We start from the raw sequence: 15,602 nt of genomic DNA, 5'->3' as shown, positions 1-15,602 counted from the left end.
ACCGCAGCAACTTCTTACTTGACACATCCCCAAAAGCAAGGGAATCAAGAGCAAAAATAAATTGTTGGGACCTCATCAAGATTAAAAGCTTCTGCACAGCCAAGGAAACAACCCAGAAAATTAATAGGCAACCAACGGAATGGGAAAAGATAGTTGCAAATGACATATCAGATAAAGGGTTAATATCCAAAACCTATAAGGAACTCACCAAACTACACGCCCAAAAAACAAACAACCCAGTGAAGAAATGGGCAGAAGATATGAACAGACACTTCTCCAAAGAGGACATCCAGATGGCCAACAGACACATGAAACGATGCTCAGCATCGCTCCTCATCAGGGAAATACAAATCAAAACCACACTGAGATACCACCTCACGCCAGTCAGAGTGGCTAAAATGAGCAAATCAGAGAACTCTAGATGCTGGCGAGGATGTGGAGAAACGGGCACCCTCCTACACTGTTGGTGGGAATGTAAACTGGTGCAGCCCCTCTGGAAAACAGTGTGGAGGTTCCTCAGGAAACTAACAATAGAACTCCCCTATGACCCAGCAATAGCACTGCTAGGAATTTACCCAAGGGATACAGAAATGCTGATGCATAGGAGCACATGTACCCCAATGTTCATAGCAGCACTCTCCACAATAGCTAAAACATGGAAAGAGCCTAAGTGTCCATCAACAGATGAATGGATCAAGAAGATGTGGTTTATCTATACCATGGAATACTACATGGCAATGAGAAACAATGAAATCTGGCCATGTGTAGCAACATGGATGGACCTTGAGGGTGTTATGCTGAGCGAAATAAGTCAGGCAGAGAAGGACAAATATCATATGTGTGCACGTATAGGAGGACTAGGAGGAACTTAACAGAGGACCAACCGGGAGAAGAAGGGGGGAAATGGTGGGGGAAAGGGAGAGAGGCAAACCATGAGAGACTCTTGAATGCTGACAAAAACTGAGGACTGATGGATGTGGGGGGGAGGAGGGATGGTCATGGAGGAGGGCACTTGTGGGGATGAGCACTGGGTGTTATGTGGAAACTAATTTGACAATAAACTATTTCTAAAAAATAAAAAATAAAAAAATAAATTTCTTCCTACTTGTTCCCATAGATCTAGATCAACTGTACCCTGGTCCGGAAACCAGAGGTAGACATCTTGAATTGTTTGTATTGTTACAAAACATCAATTAACTATACTGTTAAAATGAGCTGCCTTTAAAAGCTGATGTAAAGTTTTTAAATATAATATGTGCTCCTTTGTCATTTGTTGGCCCCTGATAACAAATAAAAAACACTCCCACTGAATACTCTACATGTTGGCAGTTATCCCAAGAGGGTACTGCTGTCCCTTACTGGGATGAGGACTGCTTGAAGTCCAGGTGGTTTCACTTTCTTCTCCTGGAATGTGTCAATTCTGCCATCTGGAGGTCTTCATATCTAAGTGATCACAATTGCTTAGTGATCAGTCACCAGTTGTGAGTTCAGCTTTTTGCTTTCTCGTGCAAATTTGGAGGCAGAAAGAATTACTCAAGACTCTATCCAAGTTGAGAGAGATGAGAGGGAGGCTAAAGGAAGTCTTCCTGAGCTTCTCTCAAGCTCCCCTAAAGCATACCATTTAGGGAAACTGTGCAATATGTCAGTGGGCCATGTGGCAGTAGGAACATATTGAAAAAGTGCAGGAAAACAAGTTAAGGCTTTCCCCAAACTTCAAAAGAGCAGATGTAGAAATCAGGCTATAAAATGGGATAAGATATCCCATGAGATAACATGGTCTAATGAATTTATGAGCACAAGCAGGAGCCAACCCCTAGGTGTACATTAACTAAACAAGTGAAGCCTGGAGTGCCCCCTAGACATACATTAACTAGAATAGCAAAGCATGGCATGCTGTTATCAACAAGACCAGAAAGCAGTGTTCTGCTTTGCAATGTATTCCCTATAATCTAACCCAGGATATAGCTATTTGATATCCTATAAACAATTTTGTACTTTCATAATGTCACCTGAGTACTAAAGAGAATTAGGAAAGTAAGAGGCCAATAAGGCAAATGAGGAGATTGAAATAAGAGTTCAGAGACTGACAAGGATACAGTAAGGGTAGAGAAGAGAGACATTGTATGAAAAGTTAGGAAATCTCAGGTTCTCATAATCCAGATGGAATGTCTGGAATTACTAATAGTGATGGTGAAAGTACCTCATGTATATATGTCAGAACTTTGTAATGAAAATATTTCGTTAAATGTGTAGATTGCTTTGAGTAGTAGAAGCATTGTTAACAATATTTTTCCAATCCATAAGCATGGAATGTTTTCCCATCTTTGTGTAATCTTCAATTTCTTTAAATATTCTATGACTTTCAGAATACAGGTCTTTTACCTTCTTTGATTAGATTTATTCCTAGGTATCTTATGGGTTTTGGTAGAATTGTAAATGGGATTGATTCCTTGATCTTTCTGCTGCTTTATTATTGGTGTATAGAAATGCAACAGATTTCTGTACATTAATTTTATATCTTGTGAATGTACTAACTTTGTGTATCCATTCAATTTCTGGTGGGATCTTTCAGGTTTTCTATGTAGAATATCATACTGTCTGAATAACGAAAGTTTGACTTTTTCTTTGACAGTTTGGATGACTTTTCTTTGTGTTGTGTGCTTGCTGAGGCTAGGACTTCCAGTACTATGTTAAAGAACAAGGAGAATGGACATCCCTGTTGTGTTCCTGACCTTAGAGGAGAGGCTCTGTTTTTCCCCATTGAGGATGATATTAGCTATGAGTCTTTTCTATATGGCCTTTGTGATGTCCAGGTATCCCTCTATCCTTACCTGGTTGAGGGTTTTTATTAAAAACCTGTTGTACTTTGTCAGGTGCTTCTTCATCTAATCAGAAGATCATACAGTTACTATCCTTCTATTAGTGCTGTATATCATGTTGATAATATCGAAACAGCTCTACATCCCAGGAATAAACCCTACTTAAGCATGGTGAATGTTCTTTTAATGAACTGCTGGATTTGATGTGCTGTATTTTGTTGAGAATTTTTGCATCCATGCTCATCAGGGATATTGGCCTGTAGTTCGCCTTTTTAGTGGGGTCTCTGTCTCATTTTGGAATCCACATAATGCTGGTCTCATAGAATGAGTCTGGAAGCTTTCCTTCCACTTCTATGTCTGGGAACAGTTTCAGAAGAATAGGTATGAACTATAAGTATTTGGTAGACTTCTCCTGGGAAGCCATCTGGCCCTGGACTTTTGTTTATGAGGAGTTTTTTTTTTTTTTTTTGCTGATTCCATTTCTTTGCTGGTTATTGGTCTCTTCAACTTTTCTATTTCTTCCTGATTCAGTTTTAGTAGTTCGTTTCTAAGAATTTATCCATTTCTTCCAGATTGCCCAACTTGTTGGCATATAACCCTTCCATAATCTCTTATAATTGTATTTCTGTAATGTTAGATGTGATCTCTCATTTGACTTTGAACTCTCTTTCTGACAAGTCTGGCTGAGGGTTTATTAATTTTAATCATTCTTTCAAAGGACCACTTTCTAGTTTAATCTGTTCTGTCCACCAGCATGCTTCACAGAGGTAGGACAAACAAATTTTTTATGGATTCACAAAAGACTCCAAATATCCAAAGCAGTTTTCATAAACAAAAAGCTGAAGGCGTTATAATTCTGGACTGCAAGTTATATTACAAATAGTTTTCAAGATAGTATACTACTGGCACCAAAATAGACACATGGATCAAGGAAACAGAATTAAAAACCCAGAAATGAACCTAAAACTATATGGTCAACTAATCTTCAACAAAGCAAGAAAGAATATCCATTGGAGAAAAAGAATCTCTTCAACAAATGGTCTTGGGAAAACTAAACAGCGACATGCAGAAAAATGAAACTGGAACACTTTCTGACACCATGAAAATTCAAAATCTTTCTCTCAAAAATAAAAATAAAAAATGGATGACGGTGATTAAAGAGGGAGGGGGCAAGATGACGGAGAAGTAGGGAACTCCTTACATTGCACTTGCTCCCATATCTTGCACAGAGAAGGCCTGAAGCCACAGGAACCCTTACAGAATCCAGGAGTTTGGGAGGAAAAGGAGACAGAGTCCACTGAGAAAACCTTCTAGTGTGAGGGTGAACTGGGGAAGTAAAATCAGGCCGGGACCAGAGATTGCCAGGGCCAATACCCCTCTGCAGGGAGTTTAGAGAGGAAAGAGAGTGGCCAAAACTGCTCAAGACCTATCCCTGTCTCTGGGGAACAAAAAAAACCCTCCGCTTGGGAAAAAAAGGGACCCAGTTTCCTGCTCTCCAGCTGACCCTAGGCGGGATGCACTCGTCCCAGGAAGACCCCTGGGGAAATTGCTCCTTGTGCGCCAGCTTTTCCTGGAGGGAACACGCAGCATGAGCACCTTTGTGCTTCTGTCTCAGCTGGATCCCTAGGAGGGAGGCGAAGGGCCCGCAAGTTCGTGTTTCAGGTGATGAGACACAGAGGGACCCGGTTTCCCTCTCTCTAGCTGATCCTAGACAGGATGCACTCATCCCAGGCAACCCCCGGATGAAACTGCTCCTCCCTCACCAACCTGACCTGGAGGAGACAGGAGCAGCGGCTTCTGGCTCAATCCCCAGGGGGAGGGCAAGAGGCTTAGAACTGCCCTGAGGAGATCACCTGCGAGTTTGTTTCTCCGGCAATTTCAGTGGGGCTCGTGGACTGGGATCTGGAAACGAGGCCTGGCCTGGGATATAGAGCGCAACCCACCTTGGCTGTGCCCCCAACACAGGAAGTTTACACACCCAAAAAAGTGAGTTGCAGCACTTGGTTCAAGAAGGGACGGGCCCCTATTACAAAGCTGTCATCATCAAGACAGTATTGGCACAAAAACAGACACATAGACCAATGGAATCAAATTGAGAACTCAGAGCTGGACCCAAAAGTGTACAGCCAACTAATCTTTGACAAAGCAGGAAAGAATATCCGATGGAAGAAAGACAGCCTCTTTAACAGATAGTGCTGGAGAACTGGACAGCAACATGCAGAAGAATGAAACTAGATCCTTTTCTCACACCATGCACAAAAATAAACTCAAAATGGATAAAGGACCTGAACGTGAGACAGGAAACCATCAAAACCCTAGAGGAGAAAGCAGGAAACAACCTCCTTTACCTCCACCGCAGCAATTTCTTACGTGACACATCCCCAAAAGCAAGGGAATCAAGAGCTAAAATAAGCTATTGGGACCTCATCAAGATTAAAAGTTTCTGCACGGCAAAGGAAACAATCCATAAAACTAATAGGCAACTGGACAGAATGGGAAAAGATAGTTGCAAATGACCTATCAGATAAAGGGTTAATATCCAAAAGCTATAAGGAACTCACCAAACTCCACACCCGAAAAACAAACAACCCAGTAAAGAAATGGGCAGAAGATATAAACAGACACTTCTCCAAAGAGGACATCCAGATGGCCAATAGACACGTGAAACGATGCTCAGTATCCCTCCTCATCAGGGAAATACAAATCAAAACCACACTGAGATGCCACCTCACGCCAGTCAGAGTGGCTAAAATGAGCAAATGAGAGGACTCTAGATGCTGGCGAGGATGTGGAGTAATAGGTGGGAATGCAAACTGGTCCAGCCCCTCTGGAAAACAGTGTGGAGGTTCCTCAAAAAATTAACACTAGAACTCATGACCCAATCACTATGACCCAAAAATAGCACTGCTAGGAATTTACCCAAGGGATATAGGAATGCTGATGCATAGGAGCACTCTCAACAATAGCCAAAACATGGAAAGAGTGTAAGTGGTCCATCAACAGACGAATGGATGAAGAAGATGTGGTTTATCTATACTCTGGAATACTACATGGCAATGAGAAAGATGAAATCTGGCCATGTGTAGCAACATGGATGGACCTTGAGGGTGTTATGCTGAGCGAAAGAAGTCAGGCAGAGAAGGACAAATACCATATGTTTGCACGTATAGGAGGATTAGGAAGAACTTAACGGAGGGCCGTGGAGGAGAAGGGGGGAAATAGTGGGGGAGAGGGAGAGAGGCAAAACATGAGAGACTCCTGAATGCTGAGAACAAATTGAGAACTGATGGTAGTGTAAGGGGGGGGTGATGGGAATGGAGGGGGGCACTTGTGGGGATGAGCACTGGGTGTTATATGGAAACTAACTTGATAATAAACTATTTGTAAATAAATAAATATTTTAAAAAGAAAAAAAAAAGGGATGACCTAAATGTAAGGCAGGGAACCACCAAAATCCTAGAGAACACAGGCAGCAACTACTTTGACCTCGGTTATAGCAGCTTCTTACTAGACACATCTCCAAAAGCAAGGGACACAAAAACAAAAATGAACAATTGAGACCTCATGAAGATAAGACACTTCTACACAATGAGGAAACAGCGAAACTAAAAGGCAACCAACAGAGTAGAAGATATTTCCAAATGACATCTGATAAAGGTTTAGTATCCAAAATTTATAAAAACAAACTCAACACCCAAAAAGTAATTTAGTTAATTACTAAGAAGACATGAAAAGACACTTTTCCAAAGAATGCCTGCAGATCACTAACACACATGAAAGATGGCTCCGCATCATTCACTGGGGAAATACAAATCAAAACCACGAGGAGATACCACCTCACACCTGTCAGAATGGCTAAACTTAACAACACAGAAAACATCAGATGTAGATGAGGATGTGGAGAAAGGGGATCTCTCTTACTCAGTTGGTGAGAATGCAAACTGTTGCAGTCACTCTAGAAAACCATATGGGGGTTCCTCAAAAATGCTAAAAAGAACTACCCTACAACCCAGCATTGCACTAAGTATTTACCCAAAGGATACAAAAATACAGATTCAAAGGGTCACAGGCACCCCAATGTTTATAGTGGCATTATCAACAATAGCCCAATTATGGAAAGAGCCCAAACGGCCATTTACTGGTAAATGAATAAAGGGTTGTGTGCATGTGTGTATGTATGTATAATGACCTATTACTCAACCATCAAAAAGAATTAAATCTCAGCATAACAACGTGGATGGAGCTAGAGTATATTAATGCTAAGGGAAATTTCAGAGAAAGACAAATACCATATGATTTCACTCATATGTAGTACTTAAGAACCAAAACAGATGAACTTAGGTAAAAGAAAGAAGAGGCAAACCGTAAAATAGACTTAACTACAGATAACAAACCAAGGGTTACTGAAGGGAAGGTACGTGGGGAACAGGCTAAATGGGTGATAGGTATTAAGGAGAGCACTTGTGATTAGCACTAGGTGTTACATGTAAATGATGAATCACTAAATCCCACTCCTGAAACTAATACCACAGTATATGTTAACTGGGATTTAAATAAAAACTTAAAAAGCAAAAGCAAAACAAAACAAAATTTCTTTATTTTTTTTAAATGTTTTTTTTTATTTATTTCTAGGAGAGAAAGAAAGAGAGAAAGACAGCGTGAACAGGGGAGGGTCAGAAAAAGAGGGAGTCACAGACTGAAACAGGCTCCAGGCTCTGAGCTGGCAGTCATTACAGAACCCGACGCGGGGCTCGAACCCACGAACCGCGAGATCATGACCTAAGCGAAAGTCGGACGCTTAACCGACTAAGCCACCCAGGCGCCCCAAAACAAAACAAAATTTCAGTCTTTGCTGTATTATCTGAAACCATTCTCCCCACTTCATTTAAGAATATGAAGTATGTGGTAGAAAAAATGAGGAAAGAACCTGTTCAAAATACATTGGCCACAAATTGTTCAAATATAGATGATCACACTCTAGAAATTTTTAAAAGATGAAAACAAGGTTTCGTTTTGCTCATCTATATAATGGATATTTTATTTTATTTTAAATAGCTTATTGTCAAGTTGATTTCCATATAACACCCAGTGCTCATCCCCACAAGCGCCCTCCTCTATGCCCATCACTCCCCTTCCTCTCCCCTCTCCCCCACCTCCATCAGCCAAATCAGAGGACTCTAGATGCTGGCGAGGATGTGGAGAAATGGGCACTCTCCTACACTGTTGGTGGGAATGTAAACTGGTGCAGCCCCTCTGGAAAACAGTGTGGAGATTCCTCAAAAAATAAACAATAGAACTCCCCTATGACCCAGCAATAGCACTGCTGGGAATTTACCCAAGGGATACAGGAGTGTTGATGCATAGGGGCACATGTACCCCAGTGTTCATAGTAGCACTCTCAACAATAGCCAAAAATGGAAACAGCCTAAGTATCTATCAATGGACTAATGGATCAAGAAGATGTGGTTTATCTATACAATGGAATATCACATAGCAATGAGAAAGAATGAAATCTGGCCATTTGTAGCAATGTGGATGGAACTTGAGGGTGTTATGCTGAGCGAAATAAGTCAGGCAGAGAAAGACAGATGCCATATGTTTGCACGTATAGGAGGATTAGGAGGAACTTAATGGAGGACCATGGGGGAGAAGAAGGGGAAAAATAGTGGGGGAGAGGGAGAGAGGCAAACCATGAGAGACTCTTGAATGCCGAGTATAATGGATATTTTAAAAATTACTAAAGGGCAATTTAGCAAATGAATTCATCTGGAACTAGGTTAAACACAAACTGAATGCTTTTGGAAAGCAGTTTGACAACAGGATTCATGAGGCCTGCACGATAGTCAGTAATTTCCCTTCTAGGATTCTATCCTAAGGTTGAACAGAAAAAAATGTTGACAACTATGTCTGTACCACTTGGTATACATAAACAAACTAGCCTCACTACTCTGAGAAGTGAAAGTTAACCACAGACCTGGACACACAATGTAAATTGTAATTACAAATATTTTTAATCAAACATGATTTTTTAAAAAAAAGGAAAATTACAATGTTGATGAAATCTAGTATATGATGTATATCTAGGCACAGCTTACATCTTGTTTTTAAATAATAATTGACCCAAAAGTATCCATATTGATTATAACATCATCTGATGTGGTTTTTTTTTTCCAGCCTTCTATTGAGAACTCCTTCCCAGTGTCCCTCTTGGAGACCTTGAATACCTTAGGCTTGAGGTTTAGATGTCTGAAACCTAGGGCCAGTCACGAGCCCCAGCAGGAGAGTAGGAATTAAGTCTATAATCCAGTCTTGGGAATGGAGTGGGATTAGGAGGACACCCAAGGGGGCAGTAACTGAAGGTCCAGAGGGAAGGGCACAGGTTTCTTTGTGCAGCCCTTGAGAAATAACTGGCTATTTTTGATGCCTGGATAAAGAACACAGGATAAAATAATGAAGAGATCAGGGCTATGGCCTTCCCTTGACTCTAAACTAAATTTTTCCAAGCATCCAGTTCAGAGGGGACCACTGTAAGGCACATAGCCTAGAACTCGGAGGACAGGACCCCCAATGAGTAAGTACATCTCCGTGAAGGAATCAAAGTCAGTGGGAACAAACTCCAAGTTCTAGAAACTACATTTGTCTTCTGGTCCAACTAGGGCTTCTCTTCTTCCTGGGTCTAGGCAAAAGTAGAACAGAGCACCATTTGGCCAGGGTTATGAAGACAAGAAACCCCAAGGTAGGAGGCCTCATTGCCTAGTACTGTCCATCAGAATACAAGAGGAAAAATTGAACTATTCCAGCCTTCTTGGGCCTCTGGTCTCTTGCTCCACAGTCTGACAACCTCTCCTAAGTTGATCCTTACACTATCAGAAGGTCTCTTCAATGATTATACCCATGTTTTAAAAAGCTACTCCTATAAGTTAGGAAAGAAGGATATGGAATCAACAAGGTCATATGGTAACAGTACAGTGTGTCTGTGTTCTGTGGAAGAGAGCAAAGAATAGAGGGGAGGAATAGGTAGAGAGGAAACACAGTGCCTATTCCAGAGGCCACGCATCCTAACACTGACTTTCCACGCACACACAATTATAAACAGGTCATTTAATACATGAAGTAACCCTAAAGTAGTTATTTTCTTCATTTCACATACTGGGAAACAGGACAGAAAACTGAGGCAGACAGTGTATGCTCCCTAAGTTAGAGCCAAAATACAGCAGGTTAGTATTTGAACCTAAGTCTGTCTTCCTGCTAATCCATGTTTAATTTTTCATAGCAAAACCTTTCTCAGGAGCCTCAGACCCATCAGGATGCTTTTTCTAGGACTTGTAGACACTGGTCACCAGTGTTCCAAGTAGGGTGGGCTGACACAGAAAATATTTCTCTGGAATGTTCTAGGTAAAGTGACACTATTCTGGTGCCACAACCTAGTTCAAACCACCACTTAAGGTGCCAATTATCAGCTTTTAGTGGATTTTATTTTTATACTTATGTTCATATTCTGCTTGTCCTAGCCCAAAATTTGGTTAGTTTCATTGACTAAACTCGATCTGGTACAAATCAAAATTAGAATCTGGGGGTTTAAGTCCATCCTATGAACATTAATTCCCTTTGTGATAATGCAGGGTAGGTTACTTGAGTAATCAGGCCCCTTCCTGCTTTAAGATGGTAGTTTACCACAATATTTTTAGAGAACACTTCAGGCATTCTCCCTATTGTGAAATAAAATTGCATATTGCTGAGGGTTCCTTTTAAATTCCTGTCTCCTCTCTCATTCCTGGACTTTCTGAGACTTCCTCAAAGATGTCCCATGTAACAGATAAACATAGGAAACTGTCACTTTGCAGATTCTAAGATTCTGGTCTACTTCCCCATAATGAACGGCAAGAATTCAAGTAGAGAATGTTGCCACCATGCACCAAGAAATGCATACTCCTTTTGTTCTTTATAATTCTTTGTAGTGGGTAAACCCACCTTTTTTAATGAAAAGGACAAACTTAGAGGTTAGACTACTTGCCCAGATAGAGTGAGATAAAGGTCTGGAACGGGAAACCTGGTTTATTAGGTGGCAAAGCTGGTGCCCTGAGTGGCCCCTGTGGTGCTGTCTCCAGGACATCTTTCCCTTTCTTGTCTTCTCCAGAAAACATAAAAGCTCACGTTTGAACTCTGAAAAAGTGACTTCACACATTATCACTTGCTGGCATATTAAAGTACTCGATTCAAAGAACTGCTGAAGTTAGTGAGTTAATTTAACAAGAACACTGTGTAACACTTTAAAGTTCACAAAACTCTGCTTTTTCTTTTCAGCACCCAGTCAATGGCTGACCAAGAAGTAGGCAAACTTGTAAAAACTTGTGTTGGAGTTACAATTAGGGATCCCTGAGGTTATATAGAGGCATTTTTTGTGCTTACTTGCCATGGAAATGTGATTGCTACTTATATTTTAGACAAGAATATTTTAAATATGTCTGGGCTTGAGACAATTAGGAATTTAGGGACTACCCACCACTCTGGTGTAGACTAGAGTTCCCAAATAAGACTTTGTAGGAGAGATGATCTGAGATGAGCCTTGGATAATTGGGGAAATATGCCTGTGTAAAAACCAAAATGGTGGTGAAACCTCTTAACAAAACATGGCTGCGTGAAGAAAGTTACCGTGATGAGGGTGGGGAGACTGAGACTTGCTGCCTATTGCTGAGAATCTGATGGAAAACAGCAGGACGGCAACCCTGAGACAGGACCAGTCCCAAATTAAACTCTATGCTCTCAGGTTCTGAACCCTGAGGATGTGAAGCAATAGGACCCATTGCTGGTTTCTTGGAGATGACTGAGGGGCAGAAGAGCAAGAAGTGGACGAGACTTTTACATGTAATGGCCAGTGAAATAGTGCTTATCTCTCTTTAATAGAGAACAAGAGGATGTGGTCAGTAAGAAGGATCTTGTCAACTGTTTTCTTTGTCCATTCTTCTTATTTGCTATCATCAGGTAATGTGGAAAACATCCAGTGAGATATGCTTGTAAAAAGATGCACTTTTTCTTTTATCTGTCTCCTAGATACCCAGATTCTTAGATAGGTTTACTCTAATAACACACTATTAAACTTTCCTAAAGAATTTGTCTCTTCATCTTTTAACCATGAAATATGAGCAACTTTAAATGAAAGATTTTTCTTTGAGAAATAAGATCCTGTGCCAAATATCTTTGAATAAGTCCATTAGATTTGACAAGCTGACTAACCCAGTGTTAAACCCTTAGAGAAAAGGATATTGTAAATACATAGGTCTAAAAATATTATAAACCTAATTCTAATTCATTGAGTGGATGTTCTATAACTTAAATGCTTTACTTTCAATACACACTGCTTCCAAATTTTCATTATAAAATCAATAGTTGCAAATAGCTAATCAATGTTATTGATGTTATTAATGTTACTATTTATACAGAGAAACATGCAGACACAGAGCTAGACACATTACATGGATATACATTTAAACATTGCACATAGAACTTTTCTGTAGTTTCTGTTTCTGTTAGGAAGTACTTCCCAAAGCAAGAATACTGGATCAAAGGGAATGAACCAGTTGGGAAGACTTCTAGGGTGGATTAGGGTATTTTAGCAATAGAAGTCATAAGCATTCCCATTTCCACTTTACCATTGGGTGTTATCATGCATAATTTTTAAATATGTAACATGCCAATCTTCAAGTAGACCTTCAGAATTCTTTATTATAGGTTCCACCAGTTGCACAAGATGAAAATCAGAATCTAATAGTCTACAGTTTCCAGAGACCATATTTCTCATAAGAATAAAAGTCTAAAACTAAGAGCTCCTATCTCCTGGATACTTCACTCACTGAAACATGTTCATATCTAATAATGCCTGCTTGGTGCCTAGTTCTTTCTGGCTTACTGGCATTCCAGGGCTGGAGTCCCTGCACATCTGGCTTTCTATCCCCTTCAGCTCTATGTACCTGGTGGCTGTGGTGGGCAATGTGATGATCCTGGTAGTGATAAAGATGGAACGCAGCCTGCACCAGCCCATGTACTTCTTCCTGTGCATGTTGGCTGTCATTGACTTGGTCCTGTCAACTTCTACCATGCCCAAACTGCTAACTATCTTCTGGTTTGGTGCCCGCAACATTGACCGGGATGCCTGCTTGACCCAGATGTTCTTCATCCACTGCTTTGCCACCGTTGAGTCAGGCGTCTTCCTTGCCATGGCTTTTGATCGCTATGTGGCTATTTGTGACCCATTACGCCACACTTTGGTGCTTACTCATGCAGTGGTGGGTCGTTTGGGCCTGGCTGCCCTCCTCCGTGGAGTACTCTACATTGGACCCCTGCCCCTGATGATTCGCCTGAGGCTGCCCCTTTACCGGACACAAATCATTGCCCACTCCTATTGTGAGCACATGGCCGTAGTCACCGTGGCATGTGGTGACACAACAGTCAACAACTTCTATGGAATGGGAATTGGCTTCCTGGTATTGATCTTGGATTCATTAGCCATCACTGCCTCCTATGTGATGATTTTCAAGGCTGTAATGGGATTGGCCACCCCTGAGGCTAGGCTTAAAACTCTAGGGACATGTAGTTCTCATATTTGTGCCATTCTTATCTTCTATATCCCCATTGCTGTTTCTTCTCTCACTCACCGCTTTGGCCATGATGTGCCTCCCCATATCCATATCCTTTTGGCCAACTTCTATCTCCTCATCCCACCCATCCTCAACCCAGTTGTCTATGCTGTCCGTACCAAACAGATTCGAGAGAGACTTCTCCACATTGTTAAGGTAGGTTCTCAATCCAAGTAACTGTTCTGCATCTGTGGGGCATACAGACAGTTACACATAAAGGCTCTGACTGGGGAAGCCAATGCAATAATACCCATGCAACTAGATCTTACCTGAGTTGTGGAAATAAGAGTCTAAGAAGAATGCTGGAATATATTCCATTTGATTATGGATTTTCTCAAAGTGGAGAGAAGAATATCTGAGAAAACCAGGCCATGAGTTCTTATATAGTATCCCTTTTCATATTTAACTTCATAAAACTATAAGACACAAGCATGCTAACCACAGAAGTAGGATAATTTCTATATTCGACATTTTTTTGTAAAGGATTTCTAGTTTCTCTTTGGGGTATGTTTTGCACAATTTGTGGAAGATAAAATTATACTCTAATACCTTCTTGAAGGCAATTTGCAAATTGTTAGTAAAGACCTTGGAAAATTCAACTGCATTAACAATCTTTTCCAATCCTTTTGGCTTGCCACAGAAAAGATCTTTTGTTGAGGATAGAGGCAATATGAATGTGACAAATCTTAATAGGACTTGGACTGGACCTCACTGCCCATAGGAGTTAGTCCTCAAGCCAGGTCATTCTCCAATTTAAATAAATGGAAATGCAATATCCCACATCTCCTCTTGATAATTAATTGGTCTCCTCTTCCCGTCTCCCAAAGGACATTAGGAAAGTTTGTTGTGGAGGCCCTGAAATGGTCATGAGGGACAGTAGCCACACTGAAATAATGACAAAGAGAGAAGAAAGTAACAGTGGGATTATTGGCAGGAAAGAAGTTGGGTAGAGATTGGAGTAAAAGTGAGATTAAGTGAAGACCTAGTGGTAGATACAAACTGTGAAATAACTTCACATCCTTCTGGAAAATTCTTGATTTTGTTATGATTGGATCCTTTTTGTTAATCAAAGAAGTTCTATAATGAGATGATTACTTCAGACTAGAAACTCGCGAGAATTTTGTGGTAATGCATGAAAAATAAAGCAATTCCCAATTTTAGTGATTCAGAATTATGGTATATTTATTTTAGTTCTAAAATACTTGAGACTTTAAATATAAAATGTTCATCTACCCTCAGTTTACAAACCATTACAAAATCTAAGGTGACTTATCTTAAGTTAAAAATAAATACTTTAAATATTTATTCAATAAACATCTAATATTTTATTTATTTAATATTTAATATTTTGAACTTATAAATTTAAGGAAGCCAATTTCAACAATATTCAACAACAATAAGCCACAACAATATTCAAACTTCCTATCATCCAAACAAATTTTTAGGGAAAACACAAATTTGGAACTAGCTAGGGGTTTAAGCTAAACTTCAGAATAGTTTACGATATTTTATTTCCTCAGAATCCTATGCCTAACGCTCTTTAGTTGGCGCATACTGATTTTCCTCCATTGTTTGGGGGTGAGGCTTGCTCATTCCCCCATCTCCTTATCAAGGACTCTGGAGTCCACTGCCAAACCCAAGTTCATGTATTTTAGAAAAGTTATGTTCTATGAACATAATTTTGGTGCCAAATATACCCACTGATATTTTTAGATGAAAAGATAGTATAGAAGGCTCAGAGCTAAAAGTTTATCTCCTGACTATACCCTGAGCTTTGGAGAAAATTAAGAAAAATTATATATTCAAATCCATCAATGACACCAATACTGAAGGGAATGACCAAAAAACCTTTGTCATGGGATAGTTCTTTGGCATATTGTGTGAAGTCCATGATTTATGCTACATAAAACAATGTGTATGGAGATCCAGGGCTTTTATTTGGGGTTGAACTGCATACAGTAGGGTTAGTACTATAAACTTCATAGCCAAATAATCTAAAAAACCCCACAATATGTTTCTAGATGAACTTCTATGTCTACTGTAGTTCAAAACCAAATACCAAAGGTCTCTAGCTTCATCCCCCTAAGGCACTGATTATGAGTAAAAAGGAGAAAATAGGATGTGGATGCGTGCTCCCACTCCATTTAGT

The 15,602-nt window shown here is 40.2% G+C and overlaps 1 protein-coding gene across 2 annotated transcripts; it reads left to right on the top strand.

Moving 5' to 3' along the window:
• The first annotated feature begins 11,699 nt into the window (after nucleotides 1-11,699).
• LOC120245134 (olfactory receptor 52M1-like) lies at nucleotides 11,700-13,630 on the top strand. Of its 2 annotated transcripts, XM_039252052.1 has the most exons (2): nucleotides 11,700-11,831; nucleotides 12,788-13,630. In XM_039252052.1, the coding sequence occupies exons 1-2, from the start codon at nucleotides 11,805-11,807 to the stop codon at nucleotides 13,628-13,630; spliced, it is 870 nt and encodes a 289-aa protein (XP_039107983.1). In that variant the 5' UTR covers nucleotides 11,700-11,804. The 2 variants fall into 2 exon arrangements, with proteins under 2 accessions (XP_039107983.1, XP_039107982.1); XM_039252051.1 differs by lacking the exon at nucleotides 11,700-11,831 and having other exon boundaries at nucleotides 12,677-13,630.
• Nucleotides 13,631-15,602: the final 1,972 nt, after the last annotated feature.

The sequence above is a fragment of the Hyaena hyaena genome, unplaced genomic scaffold (assembly GCF_003009895.1).
Source record: "Hyaena hyaena isolate Hyena2069 unplaced genomic scaffold, ASM300989v1 scaffold_406, whole genome shotgun sequence".
Classification (NCBI taxonomy): domain Eukaryota; kingdom Metazoa; phylum Chordata; class Mammalia; order Carnivora; family Hyaenidae; genus Hyaena; species Hyaena hyaena.
The sequence above is the reverse complement of the archived record's forward strand: the minus strand, read 5'-3'. Positions and strand labels throughout refer to the sequence as shown.

Coding starts and splice junctions, on each gene's coding strand:
- LOC120245134 (XM_039252051.1), top strand. CDS start 12,677: ATGTTCATATCTAATAATGCCTGCTTGGTGCCTAGTTCTTTCTGGCTT.